A 22,238-nucleotide genomic window follows, 5' to 3' on the forward strand; every position below is an offset into this window, starting at 1 on the left:
GTTATATTTAGTAAGTACTGAAGAACGAAGTTGTTTTGGATCATTTCTTGCGAATGTACGTTATTTTCGTCTAGGCCCCAGACGGGGGCGGCATATGCTAACCTGGGTCGAAGTGGTGTTTAAAAATAGTTTTAAAATATAAGGTGCTTTACCCAAAGTACGGTTCCATAACAAAATCAATGTGTACACCCCTGGTCAACACTACCTATTGCAACGTTATTAAGGAAATAAGAAAGCAAAGCGTTCGACGTTCTTGATACTCGAATAAATTCACGTTTGTTATTGTTGAATTACCTGTACCAGTCGCATCCGATGCAGAGACGGTATTAGGTCTGCCTGAAGAGCGGATGATCATTTCTTGAAGTTATTTCAACAAAACGGGCGCTATAGTCAGCAAAGAAATGTATTTTGGAAGAAAGGTCACAAGGTAGGTCGCTGATATAGACACAAAAATACCAACTATGGAAGCTTGCGGCACACGAGAACGAAGGGGCGTTGGCGGTGAGCAATTATTCTTAGCTGTTACATAGCGGTAAAAACTGTTCAGGAATTTTCGAGTGAAGTAAGCAGTTCGAGATGGAAAGTTATTGGTGAAGTGCAGATAACAATAAATTATGGCAAACGTTATCAAACTTCCTTTTAAACATCCGGAAAAAGCACGCAGCTCTTGAAGAATGGTCATGGATGATGTTACGTTTATCCGTCAGTGATACCATTTCTGCTTCAGGTGCGGAATCCTTACGAAAACCATGGTGTGAGTTTATTAAGAAAAAGATACCGCCATCTACACGAAGTGAACAATGATGAGAAGGGCGAAGCTAAAATGCTTATCGGTAAAACCGTCAAACATTCGCCCGCACATTATATAAACACTCCACCTGTCAAGCTTAGCACCGCTCCGTTGACAAGCCCGTCGACGACGTCCATGTTTGTGGTGAATATGAAGGGCTTGTTTGGGACGATGGGAATGACAGCTTCGTTTTCGTTTTGGATTTACATGAACGCATTTGCCTACGCGGGGTGTTGGGAGGCGCGATCAAAAATACGTTTCTCTTTGAACTGCATGCCTCGCGTGCACTGACGCCGCCCTGAGTAGAATTGCGAATTGGGTGGGTTATCAATTCATTGCCGCACAGCGAGCACGAAAACACATAAACGGCGCTTTGTGCGCCGAGGTTGTCGGCGAATTAGAAGTTGCGGCACTGCTCATTCGGCAGAGCAATATATTGTCAAAGCTGACGACGGTTGCGAATTGCTTGAAAGAGCCACACCTTTATTGCGAACGCCGGCTCCTACGGCGTAGACCAGCAGCACCGGCGGCTGATAGGAACGCAGCTTGATGAATATCACTAATTCAGGCAAGAATAACTTCTCCAAAGCTAATCAGTTTCTTTTTTATGAGCACAAAACCTTTCTCTTCCTATTACAAACCACCAGCGCCGAAACTTTAACAAATAGTTTTTAAAGAAGTCCGAGTCCGGCCGTAGTTGGCGGCAAATGACAAACCTGCTCCACAAACCTCCTCGACTCCGAGTCTGCTGTTTATTTAAACGCGTGGTTTTATTTCGTACAAAACCAGCTCTTAGTCACTAACTTTCTTGTTCGTCATGTTATTTACAAACGGAGAACCGGGTAACAAGAGTTTTTTTGTCAAAAAACCCCATTTGCGGAGCCATAAGCTCGTTTCGATCCAACGCGCAATCCGGTTCCAGAACTACCCATCATTACCATTAAAGGCTAAGCATGTTCGCGTTGACACTAGCGCCAGTTTCCCCTCTAGTTATTTGTACGAAACTCTATGCACCCAATGGCCAGTGCTACCTGCCTTTGATAATGCATTTTTCTGTGACAATGAAGGCCCACGATGCCATGCGAAACAATCTGCATCTTAGAATCTTCAATCATATTTCAAGGATCATGTCCGAACGGGAGGAAACATTTTCACGAGAATGAAAATGCGTGCCCGCGCTCAAATGGGGAAAATAAATCAAAATAAGGGGGGGGGGGGCGAGTGCATTACACGACTCGCCATTCTCTGTTTGTGGAGTCATATTTCTCCGCGCTGACAATCCAAAAAGCTCAGGAATAATGTTTTGGGACACAGTGGGCAGCTGCATCGCAGGGTTTCGCCCTGAAGACTGAGGATCGTCCACTGAGAGGGGAATTACGACTATCACGGGGCTGGACCTTTTAGGTTGCGGGGAGGATGGTTTTCGCAATTCTTCTGATCTTATTTTGCACCCTATCATTAAACTGGTCTTGCAAGTTGGATCAACGGGAAGGTAAGCTGTTAAGACTATTGGTAGCCCTTCTAGCACACACCTAGGATAATAGGCAACTGCGTCTTTGGTTTTTATAGTAATGTATTCTATCAAGGAATTCACATTGCAGAGCCGGTATATCCATCTCAGACGTTGACAATTTAGCCGAGAGCAGTCTTTTTGCTACCAATTTTCCCAGGGTAACTAGGAAAGTCTTTATTGGTCATAAGACATGCGAATACTCCTACGTTTAAGGCAGGAAATGTTACTGATAATAATTTAAGGGCTTGAGCAATCAGTGTGGTCACTCTAAAAAAAGAGTGGTAAGAACTACAAGCTCAGAAAATATACGTGGTTCACCCCTGTTAATAAATGTCAAAAACTCTTCCGAAAAGGTAGCATTTACAATATAGTTATTGAAGTTATAGTTCCGAGAGCGAGTCAAAGCTTCGTTTTTAGTAGAAATAATATATGGTCGATACAAACTCACAGCCGTGAAATGGCTCATGTCTTTATTCCGGTCCAAATATTCGGTCCATTTTGATGTCTTTTTTTTTGTATAAGTTATTTGTGGTATGTATTTGTGTTACACAATAGGTTCCAGTTCTCCAGGGAAAGGAAAGCGCACTTTCATTTTCGCGTGCCTTAGTAAAAAAAATCAACATCCCTTTGTCTAACGACAACGTTGGCACCGCACAAAGTTTAGTTCCTCTATCCTTATCGTACCCGCCGAACCAGCGCCATATCCGAGCCAAGCAAACAATCAAAACTCAATGACGAAATTCGACGATCCAAAAATCAAACTCAACGACTTCAACGACACCAGCGCTAAAGCTTCGCGTTTTCTCATTGTTGTCGCTAGACTGTGGGGTAACTTTTTTTTTACGTTGACGCGCACGGGCCTGCTCTTCCTCTGAACAAACGACACCCGGCCCATCGATCATGGTGGCCGGAGTTAAACTGATCCCTGATGGTTAAAGTGAACTTCAGCCCCATTTCGTAGGTACAGATGTTCGGTTCGTGTGCCAGACCGTCTTTTCGCGTACGTGGCAAGTGTGATCGAGGCGCTTTCGTTTGGTTTACACGGTGGAATGCAGATTTTTCTGTCTTACTTTGTACGTCCATGCACTCCTCTCCAAATCCAAACTGATTCGACCATGTCAAAATGGAGCAATAGGATAGACGCCGGCTTTATAACGCGAATGACCCAGGTTTGATTCCAACCATAGGAAGCGTTTGTTTCTTCCACTGCACTCACCACCATTCATCACCATCGTCAGAGCAAGTTGGCTTTCCGACAGTGCGTTCCCGCGTTAAAGATGACATCAGTGAGAACGGTGACGCTTCGCTTTAGTAGGCGTATTTCCGCTGCTTATATTCAAGGCAACATGTGTCAAGGAAAGATGCCCCAGAGATGTCTAGAAGCACCTGGAAAGTACATTTACTAAGACTTGCTGGCCATGACAGTCGGGGGCGTTCGTATGCACAACTTCGGCAAGAAATTGTTCAGTGCGAATAATTGTATTTCAATAAATTAGACGTGTGAGCAGAAAACTAAATTTTATTTTCAGTGGCATGGCAGATGAACTTGTGCAGTCGAAATTAGAAACATCCTGGTTTTAGCTGCTCTAAACAAAAACTAAGCTAATTTGTGGATGTCAAATCACACATTCGTCGCTCGCATTTCGATTTTAGCTATTAGAAAAAAAAATTTATATTTCTTTAGAAAAAAAAATTATCAATCAGTCCAAAACAAAAAAAGTGTCAGTTTTGTGCCCCAAACGGCGACTGCCTCAATTCGTAATTCGGGCGATGACTCAGCTAAACTTGTGCGACATGGCATCATCGTGATTAACTTCGCAATGAAGTGAATTCCTAACGCTTTCAGAGTTTCCAGTAAATATGTACAGTCTTTACCAACCGTTTCCCCCGAGGAAACAAGTTTTGTTTACGATTTTCCGGCCTTAAAAACTTCGGTCTTATTTTTTGTAAATGTTACAGTAAAATTGGTTTTATTTGTTTTGAAAGGCCGAGCAGCACAGCATTAGCACTCTCGGACGTCTATAGTGGCTCTATCTTTGGTCGTGATTGGGAGTACAATTAGGAATGAGCGACATGTTTGCCACAATAAAAAAGCTTGTTCAGCCGGTTTTCTGTATTTCGTTTGATTAACGCCTTATAGAGGTCCATGTAAATGTAGAGAATGTAACATTTTCAAAATTTCTCAGGCAGGTGCTCCCAGTGATGTGCCTATAAAGTTTTGTCAACCCAGCGGTTGAAAAGCTTTCTTGGAAAGCGATTAGTGATGACAGCTTAATAAAAAAAATCTGGCTTTCGTACGCTTCTGAAGTGGTTTCGAGGAGAATCTCAAAATAAATGTGGCTAAATTTGTAGCCTCTTCTTTAATCGGCCCGTTTATATCTGAGGAAACTGGCGCTCTTAGGTAATTTTTGCGAAGAGGAAACATGAGCACAATAATAAACTTAAAATATAACAAGGAGCTACACTGAAACGTCAGAAAAAGACTCAGACATATTATTCTGTTAGTTGTCCGTTTCACATGCACTGGTATTTTATGAAACAATAAGTGTACGCACAACTCGATGCTCAATATTGGGGCATACATTACACACCAGGTTATAGGGCGGCCCATCCGCTTGTGAATGACCTTGGTTTAAAAAACCTGATGATTTGATTTCAAGAAAGGTCGTTCATAAAATTGCGGAAATGTTTCCTGCCACGCACAACAATTAAGGAAAAGAGTCTGTAGGTTGTGGTTGTGTTCCTGATTGCAGGAACACAACCATGTACGAAGAAGTACAGCGTAGTACGAAACTTCGGACCTCATTAACGCGAGAGGACAGCTTAGGTACGGCTACTTCCCTCAAGATTCGTGTAAATGTGTCATTTTGATAACCAAAGGTGCCGCAGTGAAAATGTGTGCCTTGCGGTTTATGCTGTTGGCGGTTACAGAAAGAGGGCTCATTTGTAAGGTGTTCCGGACGCCTCACTCCCTGTGCTTTTTTCGGCTGGTTTCCGAAGACACGGTGATACAATTCCTAAATACCCATGAAGCAGGAGGACGTTTAATTAACGACACGAGCCCACTTAGTGAGACCGCTCCGCATGATCCTGACGGGGCAATATGAACCACCCATTCGGGATTCTTTGTTGGTTACCCCTGCAGATGAATAAAAACGAGTGCTGGGGTAGTGATCTCGGTAAGGGGAACAACGATTGTTATCACATATTGAGATAGATATCTCACGGAAACTGCGACATTGTTGTAATCGGAAGAGTAACTAATAAACTCACGTTGAAGTTCTAATCAACAAAACCTGCACTTTATCCTCAATATGGAGCGGCTCACTAACGCTGCGTCAAATGAAACAGGGTACGCTAACGCAGAAACGGCTAAAATGTGTTCAGTTTAGGTGCGCGCTCTTTTTTTGAACGCTTTTATTAAGGATTTTGAGGTACGGAGGTACGGAGCGGCAATCGCACTGCCTTCACCGGTCTCGTTCCCAAGACGCCAAAGCATTCTGACGATCCATACAAAGTCTACTAGTAAAAGTCCCACTTCATGTTGGTTCATATTTAAAGCATAGACAATATGCTCTCGTTAAAGTGTTAGCAGTACATGGAGTGACGTTTCGGTTACAAATGCCATGCGGCAGTCAGCCTACCAGCAGGGCTTCCATCTTTTATGCAGTCACTTTACACTTTTTTTAACCCCATCCTTGCACGTTTCAGCCTTACTCTACGCAACCCGCGTCGGGCGAGCTTCGCAAATAATTTTCCGAGAGTGCATGAACTTGATGGTGCAAGTTAAACCTCAGCCCCCCAGTGAACTGGCTTCCAGGGTAAGTGCTGCGATTTTCTTGCAACTGTTTTTTAATTGTGTGTTCTAAAGAAAAAAAACCAATGGCAGTATAGTGCAACAGCCAGGAATAGACTAGCCAAAAAAATGTTAATTCATAATTAAGGACGGAGGTAACATGTAGCTGGTCAAGTAGACAATTGTACGTATTTCCATATCTGTATTGCAATGACCACTGACATTCTCAAAACGCTATAAAGGTGTTGAAGACCAGCCATCATGCGCAAGTTAAAGGAGCCGCAGTTTATTTGCGACTTTCGAAAGACTAGCCTGATTTGGTGGATAACGATGAACATGTCCCTTGAATGATGCCCGTGTCGTGGTTGCCGGCCCCTGTTTATGCGTCGTCGTCTTCTAACCCCTCACAGTTTATAACGGGCTCCGGCCCGGCCCATAATAAGAACCTTGTTGGATAATATCTCAAACCCGAAATGAGTATTGCGAATAAGTCACGAACACTGAAACGATGCCGTAGCTAAATCGGTCGCCTTGAACTGATTCCGGCGGGCGTACGCACTACACATGAACTTTGTCCCACTTTGCCCTGAAAACTTGAGTCACTCGGCCGATTTCCACATTTGTCGATGAGCGCCTCTCGGATCAACAAGAGCGGTGTCTCCGAGGTCTAAAGGAACTGTAAATCCGTTTGGAGACAATCGGGAGGGGCGCAACGTGTGCAAATAATCGCAACGCCACCGTCTCTTCCACGGTTGTTTCAGTGGATATTCTATACACTTCCTTCGAGCACAAATGGTTTATGCTGACGGAGCTTCAGGCGCTAAAGTGAAACTTAAGCTATAGGAAGCACGCTGGCGACGTGGAGGAAAAAGTTTTTCAATTAAGCAAGCACCATCCTTCCGCTGACCTTCTTGATATAAAAACGCCCCCCTTCGCTCACCATTCCTTTATCGTCTAAGCAAGCGTTAAAACCTGGTCGATACACAACCCTACCGCTGGCGGTCTCTCGAAATGCGTCTACTTGCGTTTGCGGGATCCAGTACAATTTGGGTGTTGGTGTTCTTTCCGTATAGAGGTAACCACTTCGTCAGATTTTTACATTTGGCTGATGTAAGCGCACTTTCATCACCTGTGTTGTCCATACATTCGTCGGGTTTCAAATCACTGCTGTGGCCAATGTCTTCGTCGTACCCGGGATTATGATGATTCCATCGCCTAGAAAAATCAACAAGGTAGCGTTTACGGCTTCTAAATGTGGTGGCAATGGAAGTATTTAAAGGGACCATCTAAGCATTTTAAAACTTTTTTTCTAAATCCTAAATGCTTTGAGAACGCAGTCAACAAACACATCGGAGTTCACAAGTAACTCAGCCAGAAATAATCGCTAAACGCCCATTAAAAATTTAGAAACACGCTGAAAACATTTTTCTGTCTTTCTTCGTCTTGGCGTTCTTCTATTGCTAAAATTACGTCATTACAGGAAACGATGTAGCGGCTATTGGCCGGATTCTTCTCAGTTGCAGCAATGAACCCATTCGATATCCCCTTTAAAAAAATTCCCAAAAGCAAGGCCGAAGTGGAAGGCGTATCTGCTGTGACCAGCAAATCGCACAGTGCCGCCGCGTACTAGCTGTAACTATAGCTTTCACAAAGCTTCCAGATGCGAAGAAAAGAGTGCAGACGCTATACTAAGTGTTGCAGGGTCCCTTTAAGTCCTCGTAATCTTCTTTAGATTCTCACTCAATCGATGTATTCGAGATCCCAAAAACCCTACTGCACGAATACGTGCTCTTCACTTGTCACGTTCAAGTTGTTCACTTCTCCGAAGTCAACAACCGGGGAGATGAACGTTGCATCACCGTGTACTGCCAATCCGAAGACTTTCTTTACAGCAATGAGGTTTTCGTAAAGACGCTCAAGGTCCCCTGTCACAAATTTCCAATAACAGTCCGCGCCAATACGTAGGCTTATCGCTGTTTCTGCCGTAACTTCTAAGCAAAAATTGTTGGCGAAGGGCATCACGTTGGCTTCAAGTTCGTATTCGATGCAGCGCACGTTATTATCGAATTCAAGACTGTACCAACTAGCGCCTAAACATACCTTTATTAACTTCATTTCAAGTTTGTGTAAAGTCATTGGTTCCGTCATCCAAGGAGGTCGTTGCATATCTCAGGCGGCTCTTAAGCTACCCTCTTAAGCTACCTTTGGCACCAAGACTGCGAGAACAGAGGCCCTCGCCATGCATGTAGCGAATCAGAAATGGAAAATGAGGGGCTCGGTGAATTGAGACAAAATAAAGGTTGGCAGTCAAGAAAACCTCGGAAAGCAAAAATTATTCATCTGTTTCTATGACCTACCGCATTCCCCCTTTGCTTTCCGAGGTTTTCTTGATTGCCGACCCTTATTCTGTCTTAATTCACCGAGTCCCTCATTTCCCATTTCTCATTCGCTACATGCATAGCGAGGGCCTCTGTTCTGGCAGTCTTGGTGCCAAAGGTAGCTTAAGAGGGTTCAACGCTGGTCGACCACCCTCGATATGTCGTAGACACTCACGTCACGGGCTGGGGGTTAAGAAGCAGGTTCCTTTCACCCCGAGTAGTCAGAGTGGCGCTGGCTACCACCCCCAAGTCCAGGAAACAAAGAGATACCTTAACATAAATACCCGAGAAAGGGGTGGGGAAACAGCCCCGCCGGTAGCGTAGTGGTTATCGCACCAGACCGGTATTCTGAAGGTCGTGTGTTCGGATACCACCCGGCGGGCATTTTTTCACCACTTTCTTTCTGACTCAAAAAATTCATCTGGGTCTATGACCTACCGCATTCCCCCCTTTGCTTTCAGAGGTTTGCTTGACTGCCAACCCTTATTCTGTATATATATATATATATATATATATATATATATTCATATATATATATACATATATATATACATATACGTATATATATACGAGGAGATATATGGAGCAAACAAACTTGTAAGATGGTAGAGAACACAAGAAAAGAAAACTTAGAGCAAGGCAGAAACCACGATTGTTGCCAACACTTCAGCAAATACGAAAGCAAGTCTCTTTTCTGAAGCGTTGGCAACAATCGTGGTTTCTACCTTATACGGAATTTTCTTATATATATATAAGAAACCTATTTATACAGTAAAGAGATATATATATATATATATATATATATATATATATATATATATATATATATATATATATATATATATATATATATATATATATTCTGCCGAAGTAGGGGCTTCCGAGACGTAGCCGAGGCGCTGGGTGCGCTTGGCAAGCGCTGCGACACCCTGTGTATCAATTCATGTTTTGGGGACTGAGGTCATGCTGCCCGGGCGCGTGGGAATAGTGAACACCAGTGAAGACATCGGCCGGAACCCGCAGCGGTGCGAAAAGCATGGTGACGTCAGGGGCACCCTCTGGTTAAGGTGGCCGCTCGGCGCACGTTTTTTCGAAATCCAAACTCACGCGAATAAACGACGCCGTAAATGATTATTTACGCTGCGATCGACCGTGTAACGTAGCATTCTATGATTATTGGGCTGGTAGGCACTCATAGCAGCAAAAAAAAAAGTAACACGAAAATTTCGTGTCAGCACTCCTTCAATGATACTTTTGGAATGTGGACTATACCTTTGGAACCAAATTTCAGTTATTTTGTAGTCATTCGGAGTCAAATCAAAGTCCGTAATTCGCTCTCCGAAAGCGCATAATCACGCTCTCAAAGGACATACCTATAGGAAACTACAACTGAACCAAATTCTAAAGCCAATGCTTGCATACCGAACTTAAAGAAACGCGCAGAGTCCATCAAAATGCGATAATGAAACGTTCATCACCATTACCAATTCTATCGCAATGCGATTGTGTATTCTGGTGAAATACCGTGGCTTTCTTCAGTGCTTGTGGCGTTACCACATCGCGATCAGGGAGGCGCAAAAAGCTTCGCTTTAAAACAGAGTGACACCAAAGCCCAGGCCAAAGAAGTGTTCCATTGCGATCCCGCCTCACAGAAGTAACCGCGGAATATAGAGGGCTCAACAGGCACTTCCCTCCATTTTTGTGTTGAACACTGCCACAAAAGAAAAAAAGCTTTACAAATAGTTGTGCTATGAAAACTTGCTCTTGCTGCTCCAGGATATTTAGAAAGCTTGCTCTTATTTTCTTCTAGTTCCTCAAGAGCATTTGTGATGCTGGAAACAAATGCGTTGAGAGTCTACAAACAACCGCTATGAAGGTAAATATATTAAAAACGTGCCCGAAAAGACCTGTTTTATGCGGGAGTTCTATTTGCACTGCACCAGGCATAGAACATCGCGTGAAACATTCAGAGGAAAAGAGACCTCTGTAGGAGTTACTGTTATTTTTCTTCTCATCCCCATTGAGAGACTTCAGCCTCCTGATCTCCAGGGCCACGAGCATCTGTTTAGAAGTATTCACTTATAGAGTAGAATCGGCAAGCCTTTAAAATCGTACCCTATGTGCTCCCTCCCCTCTCGAGAAAGTAGAATCTATCGTAGTTTACCGAATTGAGGGGAAACCGAGCTATTCGATTCCTTTGTTGATAGCTGTCTATTGAGCATGGACAAGTAGGCTGAGTGACTAACTGATTGGAGCCGGGAGTGATATGTTGTCCACTTCTTCGTATTGTCACGAGGACGAGACGAAAATTGGACAATTACACATGCCGCCATGTTTGCCCACCTTCGAAGATGAAGCACATCGAGTGACATAGCCATGCTCACGCCAATGTGGCTGGCGCCCATTAAATTATCGCCTCATCTCTCATGGTTCGTCTCATCGTTACTCCGCCGTGTAACAATATGCATCGTAATATTCTTTAAATATAGCTTACATCGCTATTTACTTAGAAGACCTAAAAGTACCTGTGGTTACACAGTTGGCTTACCCAGGAGCTAAATCTTATGTGTAAGATTAAAACCGGCTAAGGTTGGGGTCGTCGCGTGTAGTTCGCAATGTGTTGATGCCTCGAGGAATGTCACCGTTGAGCTTGCGCTACAAGTTTTGAAACATTTACGAAACGCCGATCGGTCTGAAAAGCGGTTGCTATAAAAACACGCGTTACTGCGCGCCTTGGGAATCGTGGAGAAAAATTTGAAGCAACGAAGGTTGTCACACAAGAGAAATCAACACAGCGCAAGAGAGTTTTGATGTAGAAACATAAGAACCGCAGTGTTTTTTTTGAATCCATAAAATTGCTTGGAGGCGTGTGAACTCAGGGCGTCACATTAGCAATAGTCTTTTCCCAAAGCAATGTTTGATTCTCGAAAGGTTTCGAACAGTGATTCGTCCTTCAAGCATAGAATAATAATGAAATGCCTTGCAGCTAAATGAAACACATATGTGTACTTCAACTTTTGCTACCAGCCTTCCTCTTGGTAGGGTATTAAAATCATTTGTTATTTATCATACCCAGCATTGTTCTTCCTCCTAGTGTGAAACAGATTCAACCTAGAACTGGTTACGATGTAGAGTTAAATGCAAATTAAACGCGTAAACCAAACGTGTTATAAAAACTTACGTTGCAGAAACAAAAAAAAACGTTTTTGCAAAAAATCGATACCTATAAAAAGTACCCGATACACTGACTGACTCACTAACTGATCCGTCAACGCTCACCCAGAACTTTGTCTGGAATCGTCAGGAGCACATTTCTACCATGGCGTAGGGGGACCATAAGGAGAGGTTTTAGAAATTTGGTTCAAGCACCCCCTGCACAGGGGATCCGTGCTTGGGAAGTTACCCGATTTTGTCGGCTAACGCCCCAGTGGAAGGGGTCGTAAATTTAAGCGACCGCGGCGACGGATCAGAGGTCATTCCACTTCCGTGAACCGCTGTGAAAGGTTGTGTAATCATGATCTCACTTCGAGCGGTGATAGCGGCCAAAGCCAGCCGCGGAAACAGGAGCCAGGGAACCGAACTTGACTATCAGATTATCTTGCCGACGGTGCCTGCCGTACGGATTGCGTTAAACACAGTTTTTCTTCACGCGGACGTAAAGGGAAGACCATACCGTGTCGAAGACTTCAGGGACGCTCTGGCCCAGCATGGTGCGCTGCCCGAGGTTATTTTCTTGGGCGCGTACCAAATCAACCACGTCTGGACAGTGACCGTCAAGAACGTCGACGCAACTAGGAAAATGCTGGCCGCTACCGAGATGGTGCTGAAGGGGCATCGCTGCCTCGTGATTGACCCGCAGAACCAGGAGGTGAAGTTCAAGCTCCACTGGCTGTTGAACGGAGGGGCGTACGAAGACATTCGCTCCGCGTTTTCACCCTCTGGCAAAGTCAGCGAGGTGACCAGAGAGCGGTGGCGTGTTGCGGGTGTCAACGAGAAAACATCGACCACGAGGACTGTGCTACTCAAGCTCAAGTCTGAGCTCAAGCTAGGCGACCTGCCCCACCAAATTCGCGTCGCCGGTGAGCTAGCCCTCGTCGTGGTACGCGGGCGGCCTATGCAGTGTCTTCGTTGTCATAGTGAAGGCTACGTCAGACATGAGTGTAAGGTGCCGAGGTGCTCCCGGTGTAGACGGTTCGGCCACACGGACACCCACTGTGAGCGCTCATACGCGAGCGTTGTGGGACCCGCTGGCACTGATGCGGACACCCGGTACATGATGGACGCGGCGGAGGCGGCGGAAGCTGCCAAGGGGTCCGGGGACCTGGGGCCGGAGGCGGCGGCTTCTCGGGCTCGGGGAAGCTATTGATTCGGGGGACCAGTCGAAAGACTGCATCAACCGAACGGGCGACCACCTAATGGCAAGTCAGAACCCCGATGCCATGGAAGAGACCGGGTTTCCTGTAGCCAAGCGGGCCCACGTCGACGTTGCCGAGGGTGAAGAAAACGACCTCACAGCCCAGGCTGACGAGACGCCGATGAAGGCGATGGCGGGGCGTCGTTCGACGACGCGGCTCAAGACAAATGTTTCGGAGCGCAGAACGACAGGGGTGGCGGTAACGGCACCAAAGCACCCAGGTGACCCGGGGCCCAAAGGCGTCTCCTAACGGCGCATTGGACGTGAGAGGTAAGCACCATATCCCCGGTTTCCAGTGTGTGGGTGGAAATGGACCCTTATGAGTCACTGAACCTTGCAACCCTAAACGTCCGAGGTCTTTCGGCTAAGCGAAGGCAGAGCCGGGTATATCGCCGGTTGACAGACCTGGACGTGGATGTACTAGCGGTTCAGGAGACGAAAGTGGAGGGGGATGATGAGACGGGGGACATGGGGCGACGTTTCACGTCACGGTATTTTGTATGTATAAGCCATGCAGTTGGCCTCTCCGCATGCTGCCTTTTGTTTGTCAAAAAACTGCCGGGCCTTGTTGTTCAACATGTCTTCTCCGGTTTATAGGGCAGGCTTGTGATTGGTGACGTGGCGTTTGCTAAAGCGCAGTGGCTATTTATCTGATAGTAAACGCCGAATGTCTCTAAAGAAAAACTGCATTTTTCTGCAACGTACGGCCTTATCTATCAGCAGAAAAGCGACTAGTGGTGTTAGGTGACGTTAACTGCGTCTTGTCACCGCGCGACAAGGCTAGCACCACGCCTTTTCGAGACGAGAGTACTGTACTGTTGTCGGACATAATAGATTATTTTGTATTAGTGGATGTGGGGGAGTGCTTAGAAAGCAAACGTGATGTGAAATTCGCGGCGCATTTTTAGAGAGTTAGCCCCGCCAGACTGGATAGGGTGTATGTAACAACCGACTTGATTGGGAAATGCGAAAGTACACCGTGAAACCCGTATCCTTTTCGGACCAATGCTTTGTTGTGTGCAATCTAGGATTTAAAAAACGGACCAACCCCTTTAAGTGGAAGCTATGGAAGTTAAACGAAAAGTTGCTCCTAGACGGAGATTTTATGGAAAGAGGGAATAATAAAATAGGGGAAATACAGGGGGTAAAATCTGTGAGCACTGGGAGGAATGTAAAGAGGACGTGAAACTGAGGGCCATAGAGAGGTCTACTGTCATTAAATACGAACAAAAAGTATTGAAAAAATGGTAAGATCCAACCTAGAGAAACTAGCCTGTTAAGAGTGCAAAGCGTCTGGGGTGTTCAAAAAGATATTGCAAAAATAAACAAAGAAGATATTGCAAAAATTAAACAGAAACTTGAAGTGCTGGACAATGAACGCTATCGGGTAGCTCTTGTGCACGCGAGAGTACACCAGTTAGCGTCCGGAGAGACGCCTACTAAGCGTGCGATGGGTTTAGATCGGGCGAATGCGCGACGTAACGAGATAAGACAGAGTTTGAGAGAAGGGTGACGGACGATAAAAATGAAATCGCGCGGGCGTTTTTCCCAATACTACAAAGGATTGTTTGCATTTCGCAGGGTTGAATTGGAGTCTTTTAAAACCGAGTTCCTCGGCGCAATGGTGAGAATCGATGAAGACAGTAGAGAAAGGTTATAGCAGCCCATAACACCCGCAGAAGTCGAAAGTTCCATCAGTAACCTAAACACGGGAAAGTTACCAGGACCTCACGGGGCAAGCGCGGCTTTTTACAAGGCGTTTAAAGCCGAGCTTGCGCCACTCTTGGCCGTACTTTTTAACGAGGCTCTGGAACGTAAGGCATTGCCGCTGTCTAAAGCACAGGCACACACAATACTAATAACTAACACAAACAGCACAGATAATATTAAACATGTAACAGCATATCACCCAATCTCTTTGACGAATGTAGATTATAGGATTTTTATGAAGATGGTAGCCCAGAGAATGCAGTCATCACTCAAGCTTTAGGGACACATCAAACGTGTGACATAAAAGGGCGCACGTTTTTTTTTTCAACACACATAGGGCTGATTGATTGATTGTAGGGTTTAACGCGCCGACGCAACGCCGGCGATGAGGCGCGCCGTAGTGGAGGGCTCCGGATTAATTTTGACCACCTGGGGATTTTTAACGTGCGCCGAGACCTCATACACATGGACGTTTTTGCTTTTTGCCTCCATCAGAAAAGCGGCCGCCGCGGCCGGGAATCGAACCCGCGACCTCGTGCTCAGCAGCGCAACGCCTTAGCCACTAAGCCACCGCGGCGGGTAACACACATAAGGCAAGGTGTGTTCTAGAATGCTGTGACGGTGCCGAAGCTCGCGTTGTTGTTCTCCAGCTCGATCTGGAGAAAGCTTTCGATTGTGTCCCGCATGTTTTGTTTTTACTCATTTTGGACAATGTGAATGTAGGGACAGTCATAAAAGAGGGTGTGGCTCTGGCGTACCGGAAGTGCACCACGATATAATCGTTAACAAGACTCTTGGGGTCCCCATTAGCGTGGAACGGTCGGTACGCCAGGGCTGCCCTCTAAGCCCACTTTTATTTTGTCCGTATATTGAAACGTTGTGTTTAAAGATAATAGAAAACGAACACATTCGCTTGTTTTGGCGGTGTGAGGTGGAAGTGAAACTTCTCCCATATGCTGACAACATCGCTGTTTTTTGTACCACGAAGGAAAGTGTTAGAACTGCAGTAGATAGTGTTAAAAGTTTTGGAGTAATTACGGGCATCGGGCTAAACTGGGGGAAGTGCCTGAGATTCTGACACGGGGTCTGGCCATCGACACGACACTATTTCGCCAACGTGAGTTGGGAAACCAGCCCTGTTAAGTACCTTGGTACGCCGCTTGAATGCTAGAAGGACAGCGAACCGTACTGGCGCGTCCAAACAGGGCATATGGGAAAAAAGAGAAAAGTGGAAAGGGGCCTTTCTTTCAATGTTTGCGAAAGCTACCGTATGTAATTTATTTTTTGTTGCCAAGCTTTGGTATGTTATGCAAGTCTTACATTGCTCACGTGTGAATGTGCAAAGAATTCACCGAGTATTCGCGGTGTTTATACGGTCTTCCACTTGGGAAAGGTGTATCAGGGGTAACCTGTTTCGGCGGGTCAGGAGGGCGGTCTTGGGCTGATCCATCTTTCATTCCGCCAGTTGGTGAGATGATTTATCTTTCTTCGAGATACGAGCGACCCCTTCTTGCGGACAGTTTGCCAAGGCGGCTGTCTCACGCGTTACCGGAATTTGTTGTGTCAAGTGTGTAAATGCATGGTCAGATTCTGGCTTATTTTAAAAAGGTTGTAATGTCGGTAAGGTTTCAATCAGCTCGTTTTTCTATGCAGTACGTGAGTACAGTGTCGCGGAAAAAATTGTACAAGGATGTGTGTGATAGTCTGTTCCCGGTTCCGTGCTACAGAGCGCTGTACTGTGCAGGGCCGGGGCAAGACGTATTCAAGAGAGTGAAAATGATGCCTGTGCCATGGGGGGTGCAGTCCTTTTTCTTCCAACTTTATTCAGGAAAACTAACAGTGAAAACATGATTAAAAGAAAAGGGATTAGAGGCACCATGGGGTACAGACTGCACAATTTGCAAACAAACAAGAAAACGTGTTCATACACTGTTGGATGGCGGTACACTTTTGGGATGTGATGCAAAGAACACTACACAAAGACTTTCGACTTAATTCACTCGGTATCCGGTATCTATGCACAGACAATGAAGAAGGGGTCCCCCATGATAGTGATGTTTTTGGGCCTCCATTGCATCTGGCGTGCGCGCATGGCTTGGTTTATGGCGACGCGGACGCTCGCGCTGCGTGGTAGTTACTGCGGGAAAGCGTTACACAATTTGTTGAGGGGGCAAAGTACGCTAGAGCCAGTTCCACAGGGGTTGGAGTTTGATGAAACACTGACTGCTATTAAGTAATGAACCAATGACAAAGCCAAGTCGAAGTCACGACGGGCAGCTTTTTGTGTGTGCCTGTTGCATGTGGTGTGTTGAATGACTTGAGTTATGTCGAAGACCTGCAATAAAGGAAAACAAAGATATGGCTCAGAGTTACAGCACTCGCCTCGTATGCGGGAGGTACTGGGTTCGAATCTTGGTACCGCCGCGTACCCACCGGTTTCTTCAACGGGTACAGGCATCCCTGGTTGAGTGCGGGCCCATAAAAGAGGAATCCACGCCTGGAAAGCTGCCTTTACCTTTCGAGGGGTTCCTGACCCTTGTCCATCTGGTGGTGCCCCCGCCATCATGCCACGTTGTGCCATTGCCGGGGGTGAGAGAGTCTAGCTATAGTGAACTAGAATACAAGTATTCTAGTTCACTGTATTCTGGCGGCATGACCTGCCACAGGAGGTTGTGAATTGAGCGCCCACCGTGGCTGTGGAAGGCACAATGTGCATTCGTGTGCCTTGGTGGTGCCGTGCACCTACCGGTAAAATAGGCACAAGTGACTCCCCGGCCTGGCGCTGGGCTATTGTGGGGTACTACAACGCTTGGCAAGTTTACTAGGCTTGGACGTGATATCGCCCCACTGGAAAGGGGCTGCTGCAAAAACCCAGGAACTTTTTTTTTTCAATATCGTAATTTTCTCGCTCATCCCGTTCCGATATTGGAGTGCTTTTTGGTGATATATGTAGCCCGCAATAATCTGCAAAAAGTAGTTTGCAGTTTTGGTTAAAACAGCACTAGTGGTGCGAATCTGCATTTACGAGCAAACTGGGTGTTTTTAAGCATTCCCAATATGTAATTCACTGCTTGATATATCCAACTGCATGGTGCTAATAGGTGTAAGTGATAAAAATTCGCAAACCCTATTTCAAGGGTTTTGCCAATGCACGCCGCTTAAGGAAAGGACGTTTTCAAATTACACCTCTCACGGGCCAAAATGCCTCATAGGTGATGTCAACGCCTAGCAAACTGCTGGTTCCAGGTGATAAATGTTTCAGGAGTGCATACCTAATATCGTGTAGGAGGAGTCTCAAGATTTTTTTAAAAAATCACACTCCTAGGAGTGAAAACCGATAAAAAATATTTCCACAAATATTTATTTTTATTGCAGGCCCGCCGAAATATCGGTCAAGTTTTTGTTTGTAACCCATGCAAACGTCCCAAATGGGTTCTATGTAAAAGCCCACTGGAAGGAAAAATGAAAACTTTAGAAAAATTACACAATCTTACGCTTTTCTCGCTAAATATTTAGCCGGTTGAGATAGTAACATTGTTGTCTACAAATGCTGCTTATACAAATCTCCCCAAGCAAATCTCACAGTTTGGTCCCAAGAAGCAGATAAACAGGAAGCGGGAGCTTTTAAACTACCACTCTCAGAAAGTGGAATTCAGTTGATTTCTTGCGCGTCCGAGTACCGCGTGCCATCTCGTGGGACTTTGTGCAACCACACGCCTCCCGCAGAAAGTGCCCGACTGACTGACTGATTGACTAATTCAACAACGCCTGGGCACAACTGGTGGTCCTTATATTTGAAACTTCCGGAGTATATTTCTCTCATGGCGTAGGGGCTCTCTTAAGAGGGATTATTTGAAATTGCGCCCCAAACAACAAAAGAGGGAAATTGCGTTTTCTTAAATTTGTGAATACGTTGTTCACAGATTGAGATTTTGAAGTGGTTTTTCCTTATATATGTAGGCTGTAAGATTCTTTAGGCTGAGCTTGTATGGTTTTGCCCTAACCAACCGTAATGAACCGAATTTGCATTTCAGAGGCACCGGGTTATTTTTAAAGACCTCCCAATATATGCTTTACTGGTTGGTACATCCAACTGGTTGTTGCTGATTATTGTTACTCCCAAGAATCCACAAAACCAATTTTAAACATTTTGCCCAGAGTTGGCGCTAAATGGGCGAAAACTATTTTTTGCAATCACACTCATGACAGGACGAAAAGTCCTAACATTTGATGAGGACACCAAGAAAAACGGCTTGTTGTAAAATTTATAAGAAAGCGAATTCCCGTTAAGGTTAAGGCTCAATTTCTTTTTAAATTACGCCCCTGAAAGAGCAAGAACTGCTAAAATACTGTTTCACAAATTTTCGACAGTATCAAAGGCTCGTTGAGATATCAATCAAGTTTTGGCTGATATAGGTAACCCATACAAATGTGTAAATACTGTTTTATAAAATATTTCTATAGCAGCCACATGAGAGGGAGGATTAGAATTTTTAATAAATTACGCGATGTTACGTATTTCTCACTACACGCTCAGCCCGTTGATACATTCAATACGTTTCGGTTACAAATGCTGCCAATACAAATCTCGAAAAACCCATTTCACCATTTTGTCCTGAGAAGCATATAAACAGGCGAGTGCGATGCTTAACTGAGTTGAATTTTCACAAGTTCGAAAACTGCGCGCCAACTTTTGGGAGCTTCCGTAATCACGAGCCCCACACCCCGTAAGAGCCCATGTCCAGATTATATAAGGGATGTTTGGATGTTTATCCGTCACACCTAAAATGATAACACTTGCCATGGGAACAGAGAGAGAGAGAGAGAAATATCCTTTTTGACGTGCGGGGCTGGGGCAAGGTGAACACCGACCTAACGATTGCGACACCTTCAGCGGCTGTAGTAGCTACCTTCTTGTAAACTGCTGTCCTAGCGGCCCAACGCCTGCATCCACTGGTCAGGAGAATTCACAGGAAGGGATGGGCCAACTGCATGAGGACAGATTTTGTGTTGGACTGTGGCCCATTCACCACGGCGTGCCGTACGCCTCCGTCAGGAGCCGATGTATTCACAGCAGGCGGGAGTTCCTAATTGTGAACAACTCCACGGTGAAATACCCAATTTTGACATCTAAGGAAGAAGTGAACAGGTGTAAAACCTGGTAATGTTTTACCCTATAATCGACTGTAAATACCGTTAGCCCTTTATAAAAATAAAATCAACGCCCTTTTTTCAGGAAAAAGAACCTTAAAATACGAAAATTTCTTTATGCAAACAGCTTCCCATCAAAATATAAAATCCAAACTTCCAAAGTCCAAAGCGAAGTATACTTCAACTTCACAAACCCAAATGAAATGCTGAGCTACCGGAATGCAATTATGGAACGTTCAACATAATTCGCGGTTCTAATACAGCGGTAATCTGTCTTCCCGGGCCTCGATGTACCGTGTTTTATGCGTCGACGTGCCATTGTTCGCGCGTGTGGTATGATTGTTGTGCCTTTGTGGAAATCTAACAAGTACCCGCAGCTGTGTCTCAGTGGCTAAGGCGTTGTGCTCCTGAGCCCGAGAACGCGGGTTCGATTCCCGGCCGCGGGGGTCGCTTCTCAGATAGAGGCGGAAAGCAAAAACGCCCAGATGTACGAGATTTCGGCGAACGTTAAAGATCTCCAGGTGGTCAAAAGTATTCTGGAGCACTCTACTACGGCGCGCCGCATCGCCTGTGCTTCGTCCGCGCATTAAACCCCACAATCACTCAATCAAACCAAACAAAGTATAGGTAGATTTCCTACAATGCATTTTCCATTACAACATATTCAATATTGAGGCACAAATGCTCCGCTTTAATACATTATAGTGTTTGTATGATAATATGGCCCTACATGCGAGGGCGCACTATTGCTATTTTTTTCTAAATGAGGATGCAGGGCCGAAAAGAACTTTTCGTGCAACCAAACTGATTTGCTTGATTCTAGGGTTTAACACGCCGACGCAACGCTGCTGTTGAGGCGGGCAGTAATGGAGGGCTCCGGATTATTTTTGACCACCGGGGGTTTTTAACGTGCGCCGAAATGTCGTACACAAGCGTTTTTGCTTTTCGCCTGCATCATAAAAGCGGCCGCCGCGGCCTGGAATCGACCCCTCGTCCTCGTGCTAAGCAGCACAATTCTGTACCATCTGTTTGCGGCAAACCTTTCTCGCTTGCCACTATCGATTGCATCGTATCTCATCTTAATTGTTTCCCGTACATAATGTTTTTCAGTGCCAGTATTCCACTTCATTTATTTCCCTTATGCAGGTGATCACACCATGCGTACGGGACAAGATGTGGAAAATATGGGTACGTGAGTGACAGTACTCGTGCATATTTTTGCTGCGGTGGTGAGTTACGTGCATATGCAAGCTTTTGAACGGCGAACATTGTGCAGAAACCTCTTTGCGGTTAGTTGAAGAATGTTACATACAGGCGCATAAACAAGAAAAACGAAATACTCCTTGCTGTGTATTTAGAATATCTCGCATTTTCTACATGGCTTGATGTATTATCAGAATTTGTGCTAAAAGAGTTACAAGTTCGAATAATCAGCGAATCGTATAACCAGAGTAATTGAGAACGCGCTAAAAATGTTTCGAAATGTGCCTTTACTCTGTGACTAAACACTGTTGCTTTCACGCGCCACAGAAGAAGGTGACAAGATAACGTAGAATCGCGGGGAAATAAGCGTCCCCACCACCTACATACAGGGTTGGTTTTGTAGCCGGCCTGCAGCAGGCAAAGGGTTATTGCTACTGCAAATCGAAGCAGCTAGCTTAGGTGAAGTAGGACAATGATTTCACCAGCGAGCTGCCACAGCGCTACCTTGCGCAAGCTTGGATAGGCTCCATCAATTCAACACAAATGTGACGAAAGTGTTTCGAATACAGCGCTGAAAGGAAAAAAAAAATGCAATGCATGTGAAATCCTCGGGCGTACAGCACATTCTAAAGCTTACTGAGGATCGTTTGGGTACAGGCCATGTAGTTATCCCGTTAGGGTTCCAGTAAAACATCGTGTGAAGTAGCAACCCCTTGTTCGCACGAACGTCATGGTTGTAGCATTCAGAAAAATATGTGCGCGACGCATTTTTGACTCCTGCTGCACGCCAGTGCCTTCAAAAACTAAATCCACAAAAACGCCTGTACCTTGCTAGCAAACTTAGTTTTTTTTTATTTTGTTACAATGTAGCTCAAATGCAACTGCTCTATAAATTCATTTGGCAGAATAGTTACCAGCTGACCTTGGGGTTGTTTTCTAGCCGTAAAACATTGAAGAACTCAAGAAAGTTTATTTTCAGTACCAACAAGACACTGAGGTGGGCGCAGCCAAATTATTGGCTTGATGAACGTCTGCGCCCCCTTACAAGGCTAGCGGTAGGAAAGTGATCGCGCGACACAGTGTTTACTACAAAGATCAAAAGGATGAGAACGAAATAAAGAAAAAACGGGAAAGTTTCAGGCCGGAGAAGAAAAATAGGAGACACTTTCTTTTACCCATTCGGGCTGTGAACAAATCACAAAGAAATTATGAGAATAGGTATACACAGAGTAAGTGTAAGCAGAATTAGCTTGATTCACACACACAAAAAAGATACAATAGAC

At 45.1% G+C, this 22,238-nt stretch overlaps 1 protein-coding gene across 2 annotated transcripts in view; it reads left to right on the forward strand.

The window, feature by feature from the left end:
* The first annotated feature begins 2,091 nt into the window (after positions 1-2,091).
* LOC144145253 (uncharacterized) overlaps positions 2,092-22,238 on the forward strand; it is a 33,556-nt gene continuing 13,409 nt past the window's right edge. Inside the window, exons 1-4 of one of the 2 annotated variants that reach the window (XM_077676793.1) lie at positions 2,092-2,282; positions 6,015-6,124; positions 10,288-10,353; positions 20,899-20,940. In XM_077676793.1, coding sequence (XP_077532919.1) covers positions 2,207-2,282; positions 6,015-6,124; positions 10,288-10,353; positions 20,899-20,940 — 294 coding nt within the window. In that variant the 5' untranslated portion in view covers positions 2,092-2,206. The remainder of the gene's footprint in view (positions 2,283-6,014; positions 6,125-10,287; positions 10,354-20,898; positions 20,941-22,238) is intronic. The other variant, XM_077676794.1, reaches the window with a different exon arrangement.

Source organism: Haemaphysalis longicornis, unplaced genomic scaffold (assembly GCF_048455015.1).
Source record: "Haemaphysalis longicornis isolate Haplotype H1 unplaced genomic scaffold, Haemaphysalis longicornis Haplotype H1 scaffold_7, whole genome shotgun sequence".
Classification (NCBI taxonomy): Eukaryota; Metazoa; Arthropoda; class Arachnida; order Ixodida; family Ixodidae; genus Haemaphysalis; species Haemaphysalis longicornis.